Source organism: Embiotoca jacksoni, unplaced genomic scaffold (genome assembly GCF_022577435.1).
Source record: "Embiotoca jacksoni isolate LCO1_2020_lvr unplaced genomic scaffold, fEmbJac1.0.p SCAF_16, whole genome shotgun sequence".
Classification (NCBI taxonomy): domain Eukaryota; kingdom Metazoa; phylum Chordata; class Actinopteri; family Embiotocidae; genus Embiotoca; species Embiotoca jacksoni.
Window position 1 is genome coordinate 5,899,107 of NW_027185296.1, and position 25,431 is coordinate 5,924,537.

Sequence of the window (25,431 nt, forward strand, 5' to 3'; positions counted from 1 at the left end):
TGAATGCCAAACAGACATAAGGTGCGCACACACACACACACACACACACACGCACACACATGCACGCACGTACACACACACACACACACACACACACACACACACACACACACACACACACACACACACACACACACACACACACACACACACACACAGGGACAGTATCACACACTGACAACCTCTGATGCAGTGCTGTGAGGTCCAATCAAAATGTTCAGAAACTGCTCATGTTGCGTAGTGAATGCAGCACAGCTCTGTGATGTGCACAGAGCAGAGAGAAGCTTTACCTTTCTTGAGTAAGAACTCAAAATCATTACTTGCGTTACACATGATTAGTGATCACAGGTACGTGCGCTTTTGTGTCAAATCTTTGGGGAACAGAAAAAAGTCGCAGGGAGCCAAATCTGACGAGTAAGGGTGGTGTAGTAAAGAAGAAAAAGAAGCACAAAAGAAAGAACTGGAAAGAATAAGGAAAACAAAACAGAAACAAAGGGAAGGAAACAAAAGAAAGTGAAAGGAAAAGAAAATGAGGAGGGCTGAGGGAGAAGGAGTAGATGTGAAGAGAGGTTTAAGTGGAAAATATGGAAAATTACAGCAATCATGTCTTATCATGGCTTCAGAGTGTTGATTGACATGAAGCTGTCATGTCAGCTCTCTCTCCTGCAGCCAGAAGTGGTAGTAGAGTAGAAATAATCCTGTTTTGACTTGAAGTGAAAAATAAAAACTGATAACTGTTCACATGGCAAAAGGAGACACACTCTGTCTCAGTTGAATAACACCAGAGGCCAAAGAGGTCAGAGACAACTCCACCACTCTTATCTTCACCACACAGCAAAGCAAACCAAAATTCAAATATCCTCAACCTTAAAAATATTTACCAGCTGCTCAAGATTGATAGCCACAGATGTAAAGAGAGCATGATACTGTTTGAACAGCAGATGATCATGACTTTTTCTCTGAAATGTGCAGTTACATCAAATCGATTATCAGATTTCTCTTTTCTCATTTCCCTATGTTCACTATATGCATACTATTTTTCCATTTAATTTAGCTAAAAAAAAGAGCATCACATTCAGAAAACTCGCTCTTCTCCATCAATATGTTGCGTGTTGTCGTTGTGAAATTACATTTCAGGTTCTTATCTGAGAATCACAAACAAAAGAGCCATGTAAAGAGGATAAAGGCTGAACCATCTTTACAACAAATTTATCAGTGATGTCTGACTAACAAAGTGATCCTTGTCATTACAGCCACGGAGAAAACAGTGAAACACTCCAGTTTCCTCATCTTTACTCTCATCAGCTCCCTCCGAGCTAATGCCATCTCCCCATCCCCCCTCCAAGTGTCTGGCATGAGTGGTGACACAAACCCTCGGTGGGCGTTGCCCTCCGCCAACTATTGCCAGTCTAATAGAGGGCTTGCCAGCAAATGATCCGGCCATGGTACCAATTAGTGCGTACGATTACACACAGAGGCTTCCTTCTCATTTCCTCCAGCTTTGTCCTGCTCCTCTGTCTTCCCTCGTCTCTACTTCTTACTTTCTTCCTCTGCTGTTATGTCTTCCTGGTTATCACCTCTGACTGCCTCACAGCTTTTTATCAGGTTGCTGAACCATGTGTGGTGGCTTGAGAGAAACCCATAACCCCTCTATTCAAATTTCAATCAAAATAGTCTTCAGCTACATGATAGCAGCCTTTAAGGTAACAGCAAGTACCATCCTCATCCCCCCTCCCACTCTCTCTGTCTGTGTAAAGCTATCCTGAAACGCCACGCCAGCTTGCTGAGGTAATCATGGCCTCCAGCGTTGACACTGTTAGCAAATGCTTCCATAATTACACATGTTCATACATAATGTCGAGTGAGTCAGGGGTATTCACTGAGGAAAGGTTCATATGATTTGTGGTCGTGTGTTTTGCCTCCACAGGCAAAATCTGCTGCAGTGATGTTGAATTAGGATTCCCGCCTGGGTGACTAAAGCTGTAATGCCTTAGAGGCCAGAAAGGATTTACTGCAGAGTTATTATAGCTGCATTGGATTGTGCAGGTACAACTAATAAACTGTGAGTCAGTGTATTGGGCAGTTTTAAATATTTGTTTTATGTACACCAAGCCTGAAGCGACAATTTGCACCTGTAACCAGGACCCCAGTGCCTGTGGCCCTGCCAGGTAAATCATCGACAATCAAAATGACACTTTCCAATTATATATTTTTTTTATGCACTTAGTATCTTTAGCTCTTATAAAGATCTCAATATACACTGTCATTTAAAAATGCATCTGGTATTTTGATTGGCTGGTAAAAACTGTGGTTCTCACGATGCACATACTTGTTAAAATATTTGGCAGCATCTGAATTTGCATAATGTCTTCTTTGACCCATGTTCTTTAAAGCTTTTCACATTTTATTTTTGGGCTCATATTGTCATTATGTTTCCCATATTGTAATTTTACCATTGCTACTTCTGTCTACAGATTGTTTACAATATCTTGTTGGAGCCTGACAACTGACTGTATAGGAATATGAAGAGTTCTAGGGGAGGGTCTGTATGCAGCGTATTTGTAACAGTCTGTGACTCTTCCTGTCTGCAGAGGCCTCCTAATTACTGACTGATAGACAGCAGTGGTGACTCATCTAATAATATCAGCGGCTCTCATAATCTTCATTCACTTTCTAATAAGGTTGCAAACCTCGACTGATGGCCCATAGGTAAGTGAATGTGTCCATGTGACTGCTGAATGGGATTTGTGTGAAAGAGCCACTGAGCGAGACAGAGCGAGAACATTTCCATTAATTTATCTTTGCTGTGGCCAGAATGATAATTTACAGAGGGATCTTTCTGCAGCTCACTTATCAAGCTGAATATTAATAAAATGAAACCTGGAAGGCCATTTTATCCAGATCGAGTACGTATACTCCCGAAGTCACAATTACGTCGAATTCAACCCACAGCGCATGTTAGGAGAATAAATACCTTTGCTTTTTTTTTGTTGGTGTGATGAATTTGTAACATAATATAATCCACTGAAAATTACATGCAAGAGCCTTTATACTAAATTTTGTGGGCTGGTCACATGACTTCAACCTCATCACATTGACCAGAAAAAAACAAGAAATCGCACAGAGCTCACTAGAAGTTAAAGTCTGGCTACAACATGGGTCACCGTTGGGCGAGCCTCTGCAGTCTTTAGTCTCCTCCTTTCTACTCCCAATCAGGCAGGTGAGATTAGAAAAAAATGCATTAACATGTGTCCGTGTCAGCATCTTTTAATTGGGCTTCTAATTTTGATCACACAGTAACTTGTCAGGAGGGTTGAGTGTCCTCACCAGCGTATGTTATGGAAGTGACAGCTGATCAACAGGCAGGAACACAACACTCTTCATACCATCCCTCTCTCGTACTCCTCTCTCCTCCTCCAACCTCACATCCTTCCTCCCTCCAGCAGCGGGTGGAGCATCATTAAGAAGCCTGCGGTCGCCTCATTAATAATTAAATAACCAGAAATATGTAGAATTCTCTAGAAGCCTGTCTGCCACCTTTTGTACTTCTGCACTGTGAGTGGATTAATATTTAATTTCTGTGTGTGTTTGTGTGTACGAGAGAAACAGGTGTTGAGGCTAATCTGTTATCTCATCAAGCTCCTCCTTTGAAACTGTAAACATTTCCCATCTGCTTTGACCATGAAGCACCCGCCTCTCCTGTGAAGGTAAGTGCTGTAAAATGCCCTTTAATACAACACCTTCCCCCCCACAGACCAGAGTAACTGGTAGACGTAAGCCCCCCTGGGTCTGAAACTGCCATGTAAATGATGTACTGTAAGTACACAAAGTGACGTGTTGCTTTACAAGCTATAACCACCACACAGCAGTCCAAAGTTGGTTTCACTTCAGCTCAGTCTGCATCAGCGTCTGTGCTCAGGTTACTCTAAAGCCAGGTTCTGGTTTTAACAGGTTGAAGCTAAAGGTGGTAAATTGTCTAAGTCATGTTTGGATTCAGCGTTAGAAACCCCTGTGTATTCTTGAGGTGGAAAAAAGCCTGTTGAGTGCACTCCATTCCTCATCAAACATTTACCAATTCGACTTTTAGTCATTCAAAGTAGCCTTGTTTACATATGTGTTTTCTAGCTTGCAGCTATTTTCTTCCCTGCCTTTGCTGGCACATTGCAGCATCTTGCTGTGTTACCACGACCTGATGATCAGTGGAATAGTTTGACACTAGTGGTTGGGCTGTGTATCGCATCACCCACGCATGTGGAAAAAAGAAAAAGGCCAAAAACCAGGAAATATTTAAAGAAGACTTTGTTCCAAATCATCACTTGTTAATATGTTATCATGTAAGGAAATGTGTGAGAATATAAAGGCAGTGATTAAAATGTGTTGTACTAGTTTGACATGTTCCAGTAACTTCTATTTGATGGATTAGATAAACACAGTAGAGTGTCTTTATGCACACATTTAGCAGCCAATTACTTTGAATGTAACCTGTTACTCCAGCTCATACCAATAAAATAAACCAGCATCATGGATATGTCTTTTATAGTTTTACTGTGTCTTTTGAAGTGCATATATGGCTAAAAGTCTTTATAGGCCGAAGAGTAATGTGACCTGTTGCTCGGTCATGTGTCAGTATTCCTTCACATCCTGGTGCTTCATCCCTTTGAGCTTAGATACACTGATACTGTCTCTTAAAAAAAGAGCGAAAACTTCTGAGTTGGTAAAGCAAGAACATCAGATAAGACAGACTCTGGTATTTTGCTAGTAGTGAGAGCCAAACCTGCTGACAATATTTATGATGTAATATGACTGATAACAGAACCGGTGGTTAGTGTAAGATAAAACAAACATAGCTACCAGAGACTACAGAAATGTTTCATAGACAATTACTAAAATGATAATGACATTTATTTCCCCGCCGTCGCCATCTATTGTAGAAGGTTAACAAAAATCCATTAATCAAGATTCTTATGTGGCTTTAGCTTTCAGATCAATGGTCACTTAAGATTTAGAGATTTATATTCCAAAATAAAAGAAAGCTGTCCGGTGTGTACCAACTAACCAACAAACAACAAGGAGGTAAACTGTCAGCTAAACCTGACAGAAATAACTCAGAGCCCCACATCAAAATCCCTTCTAACAATTAAGGAGAGCCCAAGAACACTGTGTACCATTTCTTTCATACCATAAATCTCACAGAATCACCATCCATTTCAATTCATGTTAATCCTGTTTCACAGATCTGCACCCAAATAGACGCACCCACGCACACATACATTGTTGAACTCACCCGCTGAGGACCACAATGAAGTCCATGACGTTCCAGCCGTTTCTGAGGTAGGAGCCTTTATGAAACACAAAGCCCAGGGCAATGATCTTTATCCCGGCCTCGAAACAGAACATCCCGATGAAGTAGGGCTCCGTCTTCTCCTGTTAGTGCAAAGCAAGAGAGAATGGGTCATGTCTCGGTTTTTTAAACAACTTCACTGTAGATTGTGAAATGTGAGTGTGTGTGCAGATGATTTCATGTATGGCTATTTTACCAGTCTCTTGGACATGGGTGTTTTGTCCTCCCCAGGAAGGTGCTGCTCCAGAGCCAGGACGATACAGTTGGCGATGATGGTGGCGAGGATCATGTACTCAAATGGAGTGGAAGACTGAAGTTAAGGAGCTTTTGACAGAGACAATGTTAACAGGCTGTGTGTATAATGCTACTGATTACATTTTTGTCTTAATAAACCGACCAAAGGGAAAGATTTGTTGGGCAGCCTCTTATCACAGTCTACTGCCCTCTGGCCTATTCAGTCCTATTGAATACATGAAGCAGATCATAAATGTATACTTTTATTTTCCTAAAAAAAGCTAATTAATTACCTAAAATGTTTAGAGTTTTCAAAAATTGTTCAAAAGGGTGTAAATACTGTGTTTGTAGGGACTATTTTAATTCATGGATTTGATGCAGTTGTGAGTATTTCCAGACTTCAGTGTCAATAGTTCTTGGTATAGAGCCATGCAACAATATGGTCTATTTATGTCACCTGAACAACAATGTGTGTTTATGGCACACAGGAAAAAGCTTTATGATATTTGGCTACAAGGACAACATTTACAGTCTGATCAGTTCATTGTTGGTTTCATTCTTTTCATTGGATTTGTTAACAATAACCAAAAAAATAAAGAAACTCACCAATCTTATCTTTTAAGTGATGTATTCCAGTGATACAGAGAAAGCTGTGTGCCGGTTTGTCAAAAACAAATGTGATGATGTGAAACATTAGTCCAGGAAATCTTTTTTGTAAAGAGCATAAATAAAGATTCAAATACGGGATTGGAGAAAAAAAGTGACTTAATTAATAAAAGTGAATTCAGCCCGACAGCACTGCAGTTACAGTGTCATGTAAGCAAAGATGGAGAGAGTAGCAACAATTCCTCTGTATGATAGAAAATTAAACATGGCAAGTTAAAAGCCCTGCGGGCCGAAAACACAGCCAGGTACAAGCTCTACCTTATCTGAAGTCATCTGACACACAAACATGTACACACATAAACTGACACACAAACAATGACAGGAGAGGATTATCTAGGAGAGATGATCCGGTGGGCCTGAGATGTGGTCCTATAAACAGGGTCACTCTTACTACAAGCTTCACTGCCTGTACTGTGAGACCTGCATTGGTTGCTGGTTCAACTCCAGCTGCTCTGGGGTTGAACTCAGCCAGCAGTGTGCTCTTCATCTGATGCTCTGCGTGGGCAGTTGCCTCTCTCCTGGTTATGTGTAGAAGAGGGAGGACGGAGGAAGGGAGTTTAACTCTGCAGAGAGAAGACGGGGAGGGAGACCGGAAGAAAGAAGGAGGCAGAGATAACAGGAGAAAGTGATAAGCGGGATGAAGGGTGATCAGTGGAGGAGAAGATGATGGTTATATAGAGAGTCAGAAGCTTGCGAAACAGGTTGGTGAGGAGGAGGCAATGAGACCAAATAAGACTGACACCGGACAGATCGATGTTGTGCTGGCAGCTGTATCCAGCAGGGTTACTCAGGGACATGTGAGTGATGAGAAGTTAAATAAACAGAGCAAATACAATCTTACTCCCACCAGCCTGCAGGGGCTCTAACTTAAACCCAGGCTGTGCCACAGATTGACTCAGTGGATTTTGGAAAAACAAAACTATAGCAGCCATCAGCAAGCAGCACACGAGGAGCAGGAAAACAAAGCACATAAAGGGGCTTAATAACATGTCTCGAGCTTAAGCTTAAGGCGGGTGTGGGGGACTGAAGGAGAGATGGAAGAAAGGGGAAGAAAGGAGAGAAAATGAAGATAGAAAGAGATATGAGGTATCCACGGCAACAGGCTCCTCTTGCAGCCAAAAGTCAATGCCACTAGATGGTTACTGGGCAGCTGAACTATCTCTGTACACGCACACACGCGCGCACACACTAAGGCCACAGCCTGATACTAATTATAACCACTAGAGATCCTGAAGAGCAATAACCAGGTTTGCATCAGTGAAATCATAGTCTTTACAAAACTACTGTGAAAAGTATTACCTAGGAAAATGTTTTTGTCCTTAATGTATGAATGTAGTCATTTCTAAGAACACAAGTTCAACAATTAAAAGTGGCACAATCATTTACATTTTTACTTTATAGACTTTCGCTGCCTTAATAGGTCCAAAGTCCATTCTCTTTTAGCTCTACTTTTGCTCTCTAACAACACCTGAGGGAAATATCTGCCTCCTTTACCTGCTAAATGCTCCACAAAATCAGCAGCTAGTGACAAGCTCTGTCTGTCTGTCTGCCGGCTGGAGCTGGGCAGGTAGGATTTAATCCGTTTTAGAGCTTTCCTGCTGAAAACAGCTGCCTGCTGTGGCTGAAAATGACTATGAGAGCAGTGAGAGTGAAGCAAATCAGTAAATTTATGGCCTGGATCGCTTCACAATGAGCTGAAAGAGGATGAAGAGCTCAGTAGAGCCGAGGGGAACTGCAGATTTTGTGATAAAGCTGCTGGTTCATCACAACAAGAGAAAAGCTTCATATATGTAATTTGATCCATTGTCATTAGTGACTGAACATTTGACCTGTTAAATGTTTATATACACTGTAATAACAGAAGTGCCTTTGAAGATCATATACAAGAAATAACTGATATTCCCATACTTCACGAGATGTTTACATAAATTCTCTCTGATAGACAACACAAAATTCAATTTGGAGTTGACTTAAAGTTACAGACTCAACAAGTATCTGTAAACTGATTGTCTCCTTCTTGTTGCTGTTCTGGATGTCAGCTGATATGTGACGCTGATCATGGTTCGTCTACCAGCTTTGGCAGCCTAGTGTCTCGTGAGCAATCCTAAGTCACAGTGACGCTGGCACTCTGCCTTGATTGCTCAAACGTGTGTAAAAATAGACATGGAGACGGAGTGTGATGCCCCGTGCATCTGTGAATTCTTGAGCCCAGATTGGATCCAATCCCCTGTGATTATTATTACATAGAAGTTAAAATCAAAATGAATCACAATCAACTGAGCCCGGCTTATTGGAAATCTGTGAATTATCTGTGGCGTGTGTGTGTGTCAGAGGCAGAGGGCAACAATAAATATACAAACACAGAAGGAATGTCAGGGGTGTAATCTGTATTTGGAGGAAAAGTAACTCCATTTAAGCCTGAGGAATAAAGATATTGATACACTACAACCTAAATCTGTTAAGAATTAAAAATACATTGTTATTAAAAAATGTGCAAGGCTGAAACTGTTGTCAAATGAATGGATTGAAGTGACTGCTGCTGCTTTACAGTTCAATCTGTCTTCAATTCCTCATCACCTCAGTGGCTCAGCTGATCAATCCTGAGGATAAATGTGGCCATAGTTCAGGCAGCTGTGTTTACTGTATATACTGCAGCCCTGCCACTAACAGTGTTAACTCAGAGCCACAGCCTTCTCTTAGCCAGTATACAGTACATCTCTCTGTTAGGAAACAGACATGGATGAGTCTGCAACCATAATGCCAGTGGCCTTGACATAACCATCGTAGGAGGGTAAAACATGTCAGTTTTTTGCATTTGTTATATGAACTTGTTGGATTCTTCACACACTTTCAGTTTACAAACCAGCTCCCATTAAAGGGGTAAAAAAAACAAGCAATAAGTGGGGGGAAAAAAATGAAATGAGAATAGGAGCGTAAGTACACTGGGGACACTAAGGTCATTTCCTTGTTAATTTACCATTTCCATTTTTCATTCAAGGATGCAATTTAGCCAGAGGGAAATTAATGGTCTTACTCAATGTTAAGCCGACTCGAGAGTTATATGCAAATAATTTACAACATAATGCATCCTTAATTAAATTGCTGGTCAGTGTATTTTAAATCCTTGTGAGGCCTCTGCGTATGAACTGTGTATCTAAACTAAAGTGAAGGACCGTTATTGTCTTTCTGCCGCACTCTTTCATCCTTTAAAACTCAAAGTCTGCCAACGAACTCTCACATGATTATTTCTGTTTGCACCTCTGATTAAACAAACTATTAAATTCAATAATCAAATATTTATAGGTATACCTTCTCAATGGGTGACTTCCCGCTGCAGGGGGTCCCAGTGGGGATCAGACAGAAGGAGCAGCTGCCAGTCCTCACCAGGCCTGCCGCACTAAACTCAGACCGTGTGCTTCATTAGCCATGCCTCATCCGGCCTCTATCAGCCTCCATCGACTGCACCCTCAGGCAGGTAAGGCTGACAGACTCACACATGCATGTACACACACATTTAACCCTGCCTTGAAGAGACACTATGTACTCAAATAGATATCAAAACACGGCGTGATGTGCTCTCATGAGCCCCTACACACCACTTTACATCCAGTGCTAAATGTCCAACCACGGAGGCCTCTGGATAGTTCCTGAATGGATCATGTGCGGTTAATTGAGCACTCAGAGAGAGAGAAAAAAAAAAAAAGCCTCTTACAGCGAGGTGACAGCATCAAGTTGTGCTCCAAACACAAGGCTGACCTTTACGAGAGGTCCTGCAGAGATTGTGTGTGTGCTCGTGTGTTTCTATCTCTGTGAGGCCCAGTGTGAGTTCTAGACAATGGGAAGGAGGACAGTTTTGTGGGCTGAGAATGCTTTGCGTGGTCCTCACTTCTTCAAAAGGTCTATTTAGGGGTTTGGACTTTTACAAATAACAGAATTTAGTTTAGGGTGGTGAGGGTGAGGTTAAAAAGGAATTCACACTCCTACATACTGCACATGGCTCCTTTGACTCATTCCCTAAGCAAAGTGGAATAAAGCAGACTTTTCAAGAATGTATTCTTCGGTGTGCAAAACTGCATAAGTTATAACCAAAACATCTGCTGGTTGCCTGGCAACATTACAGTGATAAGGCCCCAGGAAGTCAGTACGTCTGGCCGACAAATAGTTCAGCACATAATCCATCCCGCAAAACCACAATTGGAGTGGATAAGAAAAAAGACGTATAATGAGTTTATTGGTGACCTTTAGAGGTGCTGGTAGGTGAATAACTTAGACAGACAGAGGGAGGCTGGCTGTTTCCCTTTCTCGTCTCTCCTTCTCTCTAATTGGCTGCTGGCTTTTGCTCCATATTTAAAAAGATATAAGGGTTTTATTAATCCTTAGCTAAGTCTCTGCAAGACAGCAAATTTATACAGTTTACTCATAACACTCCGGTCAGGACTTTTTTTTTTTTTTTTTTTTACACATTTAGCATTTAATAGCAACAGGTAGTAAATATCTGAATACTTCTTTTGTCACTGAATTATGATTAAAGCCAACGATGGGGGCTAGAAAAGCTATCATGTCAATGAGGGTCCTCACAAGCACAGAAAGACAAACATGTATCTACCAGCGTGTTGACATGCCCATTTATGTATATATTGTGTGTGTTACTTGTGTATTTGCCATGTTTGAACCTTCACACTCCGAACATGGTCATCAGAGTGGATACTGACCAGAACACAGCATCATTCAGCTCAGCATCACTCTTTTCAAAACCATATTAGAAAACATTAGAATATAGTAGGACTCTGTGAGTAATGGCGAGTTGTAATAGCATGCGACACGGCGATCAGACATCATTACATATAATTCTTGTTAATGTCTGTTAATCAGATACAGTAGAGCTCATTAGATGTAACAAGACACTCCCTCCACAACAGCACATTAACCTGGAGGTTATCCAGTCCGGTTGCTTTTTGTTCTGGTCACTACAGCACACAACATATTTTGATTCAAAGTGGATCAGATTCTTGCTGCAGAGTATAAAATGTGCCTGTAGGTGCAGTTATATTATTCCACTGGGTAATGACCGAACCACTGGAGGGCTGGACAACCTGTAATACAACACACACACTTCAAGAGCTTTTGCTCAACTGTTGATTGAAGTCCGTTTCTATATTTAATCATCTCTATAATGAGGCAAACCCTGAGAAAACAACAATAGACAGCGATCAACAATAGGAGCGCACTCATTCTATTTGCTGGGTTTTCAAAATCAGCAGTAGGCCAGTCAGTCAGTCAGGAAGCTGGTGAATAGAGCAGAACAATAGTCAGTGAAAAGGCCCCACCTGGCCTGGACACCTGGTGAGCTGCACGGTGGCGACAGCAGCGCATACACGCTACCAATGGACATTTGTGTCTGTGGTCGTCCTCAGCGACAGGCAAAGGACACCAGTCTCTCCCTTTTCAGTGAGGGAGGAAGGGGTCCTTAAGTGTGAGAAAGCAGCCAATTAAACATTCATGTAAGAGCAAAAAAAAAATTGCTCTGTCTCATAGATTTGGACAATGATACTCTAAAATAAATTTTAAGGCTCCAACCCCCTCAAACTCATTGAGAAAAAAGTAGAAAAATGCCATTTTACAGTCCTCTAAAGTCCAAGAAAACATACTCAAATGTCTTGTTTTGTCCACTGAAGCCCAAAGACATTTAATAAACAGTACTATAAACCAAAAAGCAGTGAATCCTCACATTGGACAAGTAGAAACACGATCACTTTTGCCATTTTTTCCAAAACAAATGACCAAAAACGTTTAATTGATTATGAAAGTAACTGAATTTTTTTATTGATTAACTAATCAATTCATTGACTAGTAGTTGCAGCTGTGGTTGAGTCTGATAAATCTACTGTACATAACTCATCAGTAGAGACAGTCAGCAGGGTGGAAACAGCAGGACTTCATGGCTTATTGTTGACAGAAAGGAGTTAAACAGAGAAACTCCAGTGTTCCTCTAATCCACTTTCCATTAACATCTAATCCCTTGCTGCTGTAATATTTGTTTATATAGCTACTGTCTTAATCCGTGTCAAATTGACAGTTAATTGCAGTTACTTTTGGATTATTGTTCTACAAAATAGTCAAATTAAGCCACAAATATGCTGAAAAAGTCTGATTTTGTGGTTGTTTTATCAGGTCCTACTCCACTTTCTCTATTCCTCATTTTCTGCTTAAGAGTATTAGACTCTAGTTCAATAATTAATCAATTTTAATGAAAGAAAAAAGTAATTTACTACTCAACAAATTCCAGACTGAGCTAAAATCGTGAGTGTTGATTAATGAATGACATACAGTAGTGTCCCTTGTGTGCTGTCCATGGTACTGAAATGTACCATTGATTCTCTATTGCATAGGGAACCTCAGGGGAAAACACTTCAGGGAATTTGTCTAATTAAATTTGTTTGGAATTTGTGAATTTGTTGTAATTAAATTGTGGAAATGGTGAGAAGATTGTATTCACGTGTGTAGTCGCATGTTTGTTTACTGACCAACTCACCTTTTGAGTCTTTTCCCATACTACTGGATGAGTGTGCTTTCAACGTGAAACAGAAAAGGATATGGCCAGTCAATGATTTTCTTGGCGTACTTCCTCACCACGTTGTCCTCGCCAAAGATGAAGAGCGACCTGTTGACGGTGAAGCAGTTCTCCCTGACCGGAATAGGGTTGTACAAGGCCATGGTGCGGGCACGCTGCGCTTTGGTCTGCTTGAAGGCTGGGGAGATGCCACCTGTGGACACGGCCGCTCCATCGCGGTTACGGTTGCGCTCTGACCCTCCATCCCCTGAACTCAACAAGCCCGGGACGTCGTCTCCGAAACGGGCCATTCTGTCAAAAGCAAACCACACGGGAAGGAAGACGGGGGTAAGAAAGGGGAGGAAAGGAGGTTAGACTCTCCTAGAAAGCAGGGCGCGGTGCTGAGCTCGGTGTGTCAGCAGCAGGGTGGCGAGATCCTGACCAGTTTTAGTCCATCATCGGGGTTATTCACAAAAACACCGCGATCAATGCTCTTAAACTTCAAAATTAAACAGTAGGTTCCGTGAGGAGCCCAGCCAAAGCAACACGTCGATTCCCCCTTTTCAAGTGCACTCTGCGTAAAAAAAAAAAAAAATCCGAAAAGTGATTCAACTCCTCTTCATTTAACAATCCGTTGTCTTAAAAGAAACCGTGAAAATGGATTCATTTTGCTCCGGTTTATCCATTCAAAGACTAAAATCTGAGAGAAAAGCTGCAACAGGTCACGTTTTCAGCCATCCTCAGTCCCCTGAGCGGAAGGCAGAAGAGCAGGTTGATCCATGGATTTTTAAATAAACTAGCAACAGTCCACTGACTAATTCAGAGCACATCACTCCTGTCTCCTCTCGCCTCTTCTTCGCTGACCACCTACCACCACAGTCCTATTCCTGTCCTATTGCATACGTAAGAGCACGACGGAAAACGAACTTTGGTACATTTTCCACAACCCTTCCCCCGAAACAAAACGACCAAAACAAGCTGACAACTATGTCAGACAAAGGGAAAGAAAATCCTCAATCCGTCTTGTCTGCAGCAGGATAGTTAAAGGAAGCGTCTCCTCTTTCCCCGCAGTGTACGAGCAGGAGGAGTGAACACAACAGTGTCTCCTATTGCGATAGGAACACACCTCTCCTACAACCTCTGTCCAACCCGAGCTGTTTATGTGCGCGAATCTGGTTAACAAACCTTGCGCTGACAGGAAATAGAGGAAAACAGGGTCATGCCTGGAATCAATAAAGTCTCTATGTTATAAACAAATATTAGATGCTATTATCAGCAATTCATAGAGATTATGTACACAATTTACACATTAAGCAGCCTGCAAACCCTTTATTCCAAATATTAAAATTTAACCTACGCTGAATTTATGGTTTTGCTGAAAATGTGCACACAAATTAAAATAAGAAAGATTTACTGTTGGGTCACTCCAGCTCTTTATGGGTAACTGGTCTACTGAAGGTGCGACGATGTGTTGCTCAACCGGCATGTGCCTCATCAGGGCGCGCAGACTGAATGCTGGCCATGCATCAGATCTTGAGGGGAGTAAACACCTGTTATGAAATACACAGTGCCAGCAAAACACTCAGGGAGGACAGCAGCAAGCATCTTTGGCTAATTACAGGGTTCAAAACCTGCTATTGCGCGTCATGATAGTGAAAGGGGAAGTCGTGTTGCTGTGAGCTGGCTGGAAGTGACTACATCTACTCCCATAAGGATGTGGGATTTTCACAATGAAGAGGTGAAACACGTGGGCAGAGACCAATGCATGTTGTCAGATATGAAAAACACAATTGTGGTGCATGCAGTAAAGAGAATCAGCTTATGAAGATGATTCTTATAAAACTATATTTCTTTTATTGTCAACAAATCACATGCAAAGACTAAGATCAATAACGAATTGATTCAACAACCATGTCTGTGTCCAAAGACCAAAAGGCCTATCGGTTTATACTCCATGGACTTCCATTGTTGTCCAAACACTACGAAAACTGAATTAGGTTTTGATGAGTTCACTTCCCACATACTTGTATGCCTACTTGCATGTAGGTTACGGCATGTTTATTAGACTGTGACCAATTTTTTTGTGCAAAGCCTATGCATATGGATGTTATCAAGCACAAAACATTCACACAGAGACAAAGTCTGCTGTCACCACTTTGCTGTTGTTATCCCAAATCTGGTAGAAGAAATTAGTTTGTAAACTTGGGTGAGGTTAAAACAACCTCAAGAGTGCAGGGGCTGTTTGAGGGATTCGGTTTAGAAGTCTTACGAGCATGACCCAAAAAATAATCTGTAGAACAATAAAGCCAAAGGGAGCTTTACAAGCAAAACGCAGACACTTACAGTCAACCAGGCAAAATCCAAAACTCAACCAGGCAAACCAGAGCTGAAGCGTAAAACTCAGCACATGAATAGAATTTGGCAAGAACGGAGCAGAGATAAGGGTATTTATATCATGAAAGGACTAATCAGGGAGGTGGATGCAGTTAAGTGGGGTGGAGTGGCTGGTCAGGTGGTATTCCTGGCAGGAAATCAGGGAGATGGGAGGGGCTAATAAAAGTAATGGTGCGTTCAAAAGTAAATTGGGAAGCTGGAATTTCCGGTCTCCTTGTGGAAAAAAATCAAACTGAATCGCTCCCCAAGTCAGATTTCAGACTTGGAAAGTCCAAAATAATCAGACAAAAATCAGACATTACTGCTCTGTGCCTAAGCAGAAATGAAAGCTGTCAGAATATTGTTAAGTGGTACCTCTGTCTTACTTGTGTCCTATTAAATCAGTCACAGTAATGTCCAACCTCCATCTGTAGACATGTCGCTGTGACACTTACATTTCTCTCTACATTAAAACATGGTTATCTATATTGCCCTTTTCAAAAATAAAAATAATTAAACAGTGAGCCACGCGAATACACCGAATGACATGTCTCATTATAATGAACTTGGGCACTTTTAATTTTCAAATGACAAATCTGTCAATCCTACATTCATCATTGTGCTGGAAACGGTCATTAGCACACTAGATGTGTATTCGTCAACAACTGAAAATAGTCTGCAAGATATTCACTATTTTTAACATTCACTAAAGACTGCAGTATCCTGCTGTTTAAAGAAATTATTCTGACATCCTTGAATTTTTTTTTTTTACATTTATGACTTATTATGGAAGTTTTACATCTTCACTAGAAAAATCAGTAGACTTTTGGCCACAGACAGAGGTTGGGAAATTATTAAGTATTTCAACATGGATTCACCTATAGGGCTTTGTAAGCAAAAGAGAAATGTAGAAGAAGACCAGCATCATCCTTTAAAGGAGGTGATGAGATTCCACAAAACTGCACCAAAATATGAGACAGGATGTATAACTGAATTTCAGTCTTTATCCTGAAATGGGATCATATAATGGCACAATTGGGAGAATCGATGCAAAATGAAATCCACCAGCTATCAGCACATCATTCTTTTAAACCTGAGAGTGTAAACTGATAATGACGGAAACAGAAGACGAAGAAAAGAAGAACCAGAGGAGAGAGTTAACCACCGGCACTGATGGGGATTTTGTGATGGCGGTATGACGAAGGCAGTGATCAATGGTGTGTGGCCTCCAACTCATTAGTGCTCCAACACATTATACGCATTAAAAATAGAACACACATCAAATCTGACATCTTCTGCTGAGAAGACACCTACAAATGTCTCTTTGAGAAAGAAGGCTAAAAACTTCTCTGGAAAAAAAAATCACATTATACTCGCGTTTTGTTATTTCAGTCTCAGCTAATTGTGTGATAGAAATGTCACTTCTGCTGTTTTCTCTGTGCAGCAGTAAGCAAGTGATACATTACATTGCTTCTGTCAGGAGGAGAGTGTGCAGCACCAGCCACAACTTTCTTGGCTGAGAGGTGAGGGGTGAATTATGGTAATTAGGTGTTAGCAACAGGATGATTAGGGTGATGTGTTTTTTTTCTGGAAAAGGGCAGCGAGCGAGAGGTTTGAGTCGCTTCATTGAGTCAGTAGACATCTTTTAGAATCAAACAGCTACTTATTTTGTTGAAGGTCTGAGACTGATTTCAACTGCAACATGACTTTGGACCAATCACACCAGCTTTGATCAGAGCATCATCTAAACAAAACAAATCTATACTGGAACCATGAGATGTAAGGTTAGTTGTTACCAGCAGTGTAGTGCTATTTGTTTAAGTAGCACAGCACACCTGTAAAGCCTGTTTTGCTCTGTTTTTGAGGTGTGTATGGTGGAAAGTGTACACACAATAGTCAATGATGTATATTTCCATCCCTTTAATAAAAAGAAAATCAACACAATATAATCCTGCTATTTTCAAAAGTTGCTGTGGATTACTAATCTAAAGTGTGTCTGTCTGATTTTAGTCACATCAGGTTCCTGCAAATTTTTCACAATAAAAGTCTGGTTAAGAAATGGAAAAAATAAGGCATACATTTGACTTGTGTATATCTTTTCTATTGTTTGTGATCCGTTGATAAACACTAGTGGATGTCTCCCTTTAATCAACTTCAAGTCTGCAGTTATGAATGCCAATAAGGATATTACAAAGTTTTTTTTTTAATGGTTCATCCAGCCTGTAGTTGTAGATTTAAAAATGTTGTGTATAAATGGACTTTGGCTCAGATTCTCTCCAGCCTTTACCTGGAAAATGACTGTCCTTTGGAAGGATGTACCGATGAACCTCGGAGGTAAGTAAGGACTCTCCCATTGGAGAAGTATATTTTTAACAACCTGCAACCCCAAAGTGCTAAATGAATCATAAGTCTTGGTAAATAATTTTTAACCATCAATAAGATGAATACTTCGTGGTTATACACCCTGTACCAAAGAGGTCTTATTTAAAAGTGGAAATTGAACTGATTACATCAGAAATGGCTGCTTGAAATGTTGGACACTGAACCTAAAAGGTGGGCCAATGTGTCCAAGACTCCAGAGACTCCGATTTTTGATACTGCTACAAATGAGTCTTGAAGGTAAAACAGTCTTCAAGGACTTTAGAAAAACCTGATCCGATAGAAAAATCCATATTTACAGTTGGACTGTGGAATTCCCCAAAATTGAACATCTTTCTCAAAGGTTTCAGAAAGTCATACAAAAATATGCAAAAAATGATAGAGACCATAAATATATCTTCTGTAAAAACTGAAACTCCTGTAAAGCTTTTTGAATATAGTTAGCTGTGTGTATTAAAAACTGAAGATTATGTTGATTCAAGTGACAAAAACAATACCTCCTCTGGAGAACTGACATCTAATTTGGCATTGTAGGGATGTTGTCAGTGCTGGACAATCTTCTAGCTATAAGGGATGTGCAGCTTGCAAAACTTCAGTTCAGGAACGCGGGGTTACCAAGATTACCTGCAGTCATGACAGCAGGTTGACAGTCAGTGCTCTGGTAATGGGACCCGGTGCAGCAAGGACTGAGGTGTGAACAAAGATTTACATTCAAAAATAGAACGTGTGAATGGAGAAACCTGGCAGGCTTGTATCTGAGACCTGGTCATTATCGACCCCTTCACCTGTAGCCTCGTAACTTAATTAGCTAATCCCACTTTACACCTCATAATGTGAACAGTCGAACATTTTTCCGTCTTTGCCTGGCAACATATTTCCACCAAGCTCCCACGTGTTGAAATAACATGGCTTTTACACGGCTTATAACACTTTCTGTGACAACTTGAACTATTTTCATGGTACATGTTTAACCTAAATCTGTTTACATAAACCCAGAAATAGATTGTACCTATAACAAACCAATCAGCAGAGAATTGTTTTTCTAGCCTACGTCTTTTACTCAACAAAATACTAGAAAACGTTTCTATAATTTTGTATAAGTTATATGACTTTAGAAACCAACAGTGAAGTAAGAAGATGTCACATTTATAAGGCAGAACCCTTGTGCAGCTTGGTGGGACTGTATGTGCTCTGCTAAAAATATCAAATTCAGAAACAGTGTGACAACTTCAGTTTCATGATGTGCTAACTCAGCAAAGACAACGGGATCCCAAACACTCTCCTGCAAAGGAGAAGTGCAAGACATATAATGAGACCAGAGTATTAATATAACTAAATAAGAAGAGGTGAGGTCTCCAGTGCAGCATATGAATACCTTATTCTTCAAAAATATTCAATAGTTAAAACTATAACATTCAAAGAAATAATAGCTTTAGTTCTTGGGTATTAAAATTATTTTTCTATCAATCCTGAATGGAACTAAATTACTCATATGGCTTTAAATGTAGGTGTTTCTCATTTTTGTACCTACAGCCAGGACGGTGAACCGTAACAAGGACAGGAAAATGAAAAACTAACCACTGACTGAATGAAAAGTAGAATAAATGGAGGAGTGTAAGTGCTGACTGATGAAGAATAACTCAAATAAGACACAGCAATGTTGTGAGACTGACGGTAGAGAGACGCCAGATAAGGAATCGGAGTGCGAGTCTAAGACAGACTTGTCAACACATTTTCATCAGTGCGGAGAACGCAGTTGATGACAGCCATGAAAGGGGCTTTAATTGTGGAGGTATAAAAGAACAGATCAAGACACATGCAGGCAGTATAATCAGAACATGTCACAAGAGTCTCATTCTTGTTTTTAGAGTGTATATTGTGTCACTCTATTTTCTTTTATTCCACTTCCTGTCGAAACTACACATTTAATAATACATTTGTAAGACTTCATTTAATAAAGGATGTTTAAACATGTTTTGGACAAGAATCCTTACAGGATTTATGAAGGGTTTAATTAGACATCATCTTTGTTATTTGATTGCTTTACACTGTGAAAAGTTTGTTTGGAAGTTTTTGTGACTCTTGACAGGCAAATCTGACATGAAATTGTTCCCTACCTGTCACTGCCAGAAGAGTCACTATAGCAACAAGACATCTGTGAAGAGATAATGTTGTGCAGCCTCCACTTACAGCCTGGAGTGTGAACAAGAAAGCGACCTCATACATATCTGTTGCAACACCTGTGCATATAGAAACATCAAGCATGCATCTGAAACAGCAGCATCATTAATAAATCATCTTACATATCGTCAGCTCACTCCAGCAACAAAAAGGCAGTCAATACATCTTTTAATACATTTTATGTTTCTGAACTATGGTGCATTCAGTAAACTTACAACTGAACTCGTGAAAATATTCATAATAATTGATTATCCATTCACTATTCTCGGAATTTAAGGGATTGGGGTTAAAGAAACATACTGAAATTTGTATACCTCATTTCAGAAAACAGCTTGGAGGCTCAGTTTGACTGTCATCTGAGGTGCTGCACCAATCTGCTTTGAGCATTTTAGACCAATTACAGGTGGATAACTCTGACTGATTTCATATCCTGCCAGATGTGACAGTTTCAAATTCAGCATGTACAGTAGAATAACAGGGTAGGTGAGGGTGGGGAAGAGAAACTGTAACTTAAAATCCACAGCAGCTCCAATGACAGCAGTGTGGGTGCACGGAATATTGAAGGAAGCTGCACTTAAAATAAAGTTTCAAGTTTAATGGAAAGAGAGTGGAAATAAGCTCAGTATTGTGGTGTTTTATCAAACTTACACAAAGACGGTTTGTTGTTTTGAGGTTACTGAAGTAAAACGTCAGGTTGACATTGATTAGACAGCTAATGCACCACAGTGAAGGTTTGCTTTTATAAATACATTATATCTGTCCTGACCACTGAGAGGTAGCAGCTCTCAGTTCAACTTCAAGTTGTGGATTAATGACCACAGAGCCATAAATCCCTGTCTGCTCTTTGTTTGGTGGTCTAACATGGTCAGATATTGTGTTCATTTATTTTGAGCTCCTGCTCTCTCCCACCCGTGTCTCCGAAGAATACTGGTTGATTAAAATGTCTTCCTCACCACAGCCCATTCTTATACTTGTCTAAATTATACCTGCTCTTCAGAGGCAGAGATTGTAACAGGCAAAAACCAACAGAATAAACAAATTTAAATACTTTGATACACTCCTGTTATTTGCATGATGCTTCCGAAAATACATGTGCAATAATGTGAGGGGCAAACCCTGATAAATAGATGCAAGGCACATCTTAGATCAAACTTAACTTATAGGGCAATGGGTGTTTCTTTTCATTTGATCTTGTCTTTATTTAACCAGGAGAGGTTTATTGAGATCTAGAATCTCCCTTTTTAATGGAAACCCAAGAGCAGCATGAATAAGAACACATACTTCATGAAAGAAAACACAAAAACAGACAAAATAACAAAAATAGAGAACTCACATTTCAAAAGAGAAGATGAAGTTGTAGTCTATAATAATGTAAATTAAAAAGATTGACATCTGAAAGAATGTGCCTCCAAAATCCTAAAAGCTTTTAACAGTATTAATTCATGAGTTGTCTGCAACGTACTCCATATTGAGGATGCAGAATCTACAAATCTTGTCCTGTCCAGCACTTTTCTGCATGATAAAAACACACTGGTATAGTATGGGAGCACACCCAGTATTGCCTTATAATAGAAGCTACAGGTGGTTAGAGCAAGTCATCCTTCCAGAAAGTATAACTCAGTGGTGAGTCAGAGCTATATAACTGGTAATAAACTTCAAAGAAGATGGTAAGGTGTGCTTACAGAGATATTCATGCATAAAATATCACCATAGTCCTACACAGGTAAGAACGTGGCAGCAACAAGTCAGGTTTTCATATTAAACATTTCTCAAATGCACCATGAGCCACAAGAGGAGTGAAAACACTAGAGACAGCTGAGTTGTTGTCTCTTTTGCCTTTACCAACGACATCATTCCAATCAATTCAATTTCAAACTGCATTTAATTTAATTTTTTGCACTTGGAGAGATATCATTATGTTTGGATTCAAATCCCGTCTGTTGCATATTATTTCATGCTGATGGCATGATAATCATGTGATGGTGGTAAATGTAGAACTGCATCAGCACAAAAACAATCTGTTCACACAGTCAGTCTGCACAGCAGATGCACGCTGCTGACCGTGTGACAAAATGATGAATATAGATGAAAACACAGCCATATTGGCCAATGTAATTTTTGAAACTGAGTGCGACAACTTTCTCTGTTTTCAAACATGATATAAGCGACAACAACAACTAATGTTTCATCTTGCATGTACACCCACAATGTCGTCTTTCTAAAAAAGTCAAATGTGTCCAAAGTTGTGTCCTCTTTCACCAGCTTTTATATAAAATGATGAGCAAATAAAACCTGTTAAGTTCCCCCAAAATAACTGCTGTGCTGGGTCAGTGTGCCATCAGCCAGAGCCCAGATTTCAACATGACACAGAAAAGCTCGGGGCAAACACAGAAAGACCGATAGACGACAAAGCCAGATCTATTGATGTGGCAAGATGAAGGGGCCGGGGGACTGGACTATATTTAGCTTCATTGAGATGGTAATGGCTGGAACATGAGAGGACTCTCGTTTGTGTCTGGATGTGTGTTAATGATGCGCTGTGCGAGAACCACTGTCTGAATTTGTGAGCTTTACACTGACAACGTGTTTTTGATCATATAAACAGGAATAATTACAAGTGGGTTTGGCAGAATCAATAGTCATCTATGTAATAACACAGCATGGAAATAGCTGCACTGTTGCTTTCTGTCTTTGGCCTTGATTACCGCCCAAAGGAAATATGATGAAACACATTTACCCTGCGGCACAATTTCTCTGCCTGTCTTTCTCACACTGTCTCCGTCTTACGCTCTCACCCTCCTCAATCCTTACAGCTGTCTTACCCTCTCTCCCCCTTCTCTTTACCCAACCCAGATTTTTGCCTTCCACTGTTGTCTTTCTCTTACTTGTTTCCTAGCAACTGAAATGACATGCCCCCTGTTCTCAGCCCAGCAAATCTGTTGTTGTAACCCTAGATTTTATGGAATAACCTATATAAATCAAGATTCCCCGCAGGGAGCCGAGTTACCTTCGTTGTCTCCAGACAAATGACTCTGTCTACAAGTATGTTGCTAACTTGGTTTCTACCATCGTGGTTGAAGCAACAGTTGGGCAGTGAGTGGTAGATTATACATTCATACAGCTAAATGAAATGATTGACTCATTTAGATAAATTAAATCAGTTAAAGACTGCAGTTTTCAATACATTTCCACTATATGCACTGAATCTGCTGTGGTGAACTTATTGACTAGGAAAAGGACTAGCTTCAAACTGACCCAGCAATTCTGAGCAATTCATTTTTACAGGCTTTAGACAGATTTTGGGACAAACAAAGTTGAAAAACAAACACTGCAATGCAGTCTTTGACACCGACACCGCCCATATCATAATAATATTAATCACATTCTTGCTTTTTGCAATCTTATTCTAAAACGTAAGAATAATTTTAGGATTTGGAATTACTTTAAAACTGCATGCACAGTAAAAAGAATCAGGTATATTTGTAATTAAATTGCATCCCTCTGACAGAGAAAACATTGTTGCTGAACTGTTCATACCAATATTACTGATACCAACAACTTGTTGAATGCCCCCTTAAGTTTATACTTTAATCAAAGATGGTGCCTGACCAGCTCTGCCAATGACACAGGGAAACCATGGGGCTTTTGATGAAGAATTAATTCATGAAAGATATAATTTCACAGTTAAAGGAGGAATCAATTGTGCAAGTAAAACTGAATGTTGCGGTAGGTTTATCAGACTGTTTGTCCAGAAGAAGAAAAGGCCTCCATCATAATGCAGATGGCTGACAGGCTGATATGTAATATTCATTTCAAATGTCAATATTGGCTTCACAATTCATTTGTACTAACATCACCATGTTTCCCTATGAATACTAAAATCTGTCTCTTGTTGTATAAGCTTCCCATGAACAAAGTCAAGAGCACCTTCTCTGAGTAGTGGAAAATTAGATTACTGAGCAGTAACCACCATCTAGTGACAAACAGAGGTACTACATTATTTAATCAGACATAATTTTGGTTTATTTTGGGACTATGTTGAGGTGGTTGACCTGGTCATTAATATCTATATTAGGTTTTCAGGATGTTTAACTTGCTACTGAGGCTTTCTAAGTTAAACTCTGTAATTTGCTTCGACCCATTGCCCCATGTTCAACATCTCAATAACTGCTTAAAACAAAGAGAAAACCAAACAAAAATGTACTTTATGTAATTCCTTCAGGCTTTTCTGGGGAAAAACATCTTCATGATATTAGTTGTTGTAGCCAAAAGTTAGAAAGATTTAAAAAAATAAAAAAATAAAAAATGGAATGGGGTGAAATGAAAATAAAATTATTTTGTCATGTCAAACACTTGTGTTGCCTCCCACGCAAAGAAAAAAACAAAGCAAAACTTTCTGATCAGACATGTTTCTGTTGTCAAAAAATAGTTCTTCATAGCTAAAGAAACGTATAAGCCTTTTCTGTTATTAATTCAGTTTTGACAATAAAAAGTAAGAGAGCAATGGGAAAATCTGGTTGTTTGCAGGATAAAAAACATAAAATTGAATTAGCACGTGCCATATTTAGATGGTTTGGGGAATGTTTCTATTACGTAACATCAATGGCAAAGAATCTAGAGGCCTTTTTTAGTTCAAACATGTGCAAAACCACATTCAAAAGGAAACAAACATAAATCCCTATGATGAAAATCCAATACAATATTCAATGAAAGGAAGTCGGTGGAGGTCTAATCAGAAAGATCTATAAATAACAAAGTCTCAGTGACTGTTTGGTGCTGCAGCCATTTTCCTTTTTAAATCAAACCATCCATTTGACCATATATCTATCTGGCTCAAAATTAGACCGAGTTAAATCTATGTTAATAATCAACCTGGCAGCCCCTCAGATCAATACTGTCAACATACAGCTGTAAATTTACCACAGAGTTGTGTGAAGGCTGGTGGTGATGGCCTGTGGGCGGGTGGATGACAGCGTACCCCTGAGGCCCTGGAAGAAGCAATCTGTATGCAGTGTGTATGAGTGATGCAGGGTAAGTAAAGTGAGGTCAAGTAAAGTAAAGTCAAAGTAAAGTATGGTAAAGTACAGTCGTTTTCTCAGGGTACCCTCATATACTTGTTCCACTTGAGGTGACATTTGGGAAACCTGGGTTGCCTATTCAAAGCCTTTCTGAACAGAAAAAAAAAAATCCAGAAATTACTGCAAATGTGCCATTTGGAGGACCCTTGAATAGAATGACCAATTTTCCAAATCAACTTCTGTGGTTGAAAAGTTCCCAAATGACACCTTGAGTGGCAACTCGCATGAAAGATGTTCCCAAACATCACTAACTGACATTTGGAAAACCTGGGTTGCAAATTTAAAGCATTTCCAAATGTCAAATATAGGGAATGATTAATGCTACGCAATTTTGAGGATCTCTGAATGGGTTCACTGAGTTCTCCAACACTCAAATTGAAAAGCAGAAGAAATTCCCAAATGATATACATTTGCCATTTGTAAATACTTTGAATGAGTTAATGCAGGTTTTCCAAATATTAGTAAGTGGGATTTGGGTACTTCTCGGCCACTTGAGATGCTGTTTCAGTACTTTTTTACAACTCAAGTTTACAGTTGGGGAATCCTTGCCTCCCAATTCAAAGGTACTCCAAATGGCAGCTTTTAGTCAAATATTTTTTTCTTTTGGAAATGCTTTAAATGGGTAGCCT

At 39.9% G+C, this 25,431-nt stretch overlaps 1 protein-coding gene across 1 annotated transcript in view; it reads right to left on the minus strand.

Annotated features, from left to right (window-relative positions):
• The window catches only part of LOC138198813 (voltage-dependent R-type calcium channel subunit alpha-1E), a 101,394-nt gene that overhangs the window by 51,401 nt on the left and 24,562 nt on the right, over positions 1-25,431 (minus strand). The window contains exons 3-5 of the mRNA XM_069150475.1: positions 12,837-13,103; positions 5,538-5,643; positions 5,285-5,424 (exon numbers count right to left, since the gene is read on the minus strand). Coding sequence (XP_069006576.1) covers positions 5,285-5,424; positions 5,538-5,643; positions 12,837-13,103 — 513 coding nt within the window. The remainder of the gene's footprint in view (positions 1-5,284; positions 5,425-5,537; positions 5,644-12,836; positions 13,104-25,431) is intronic.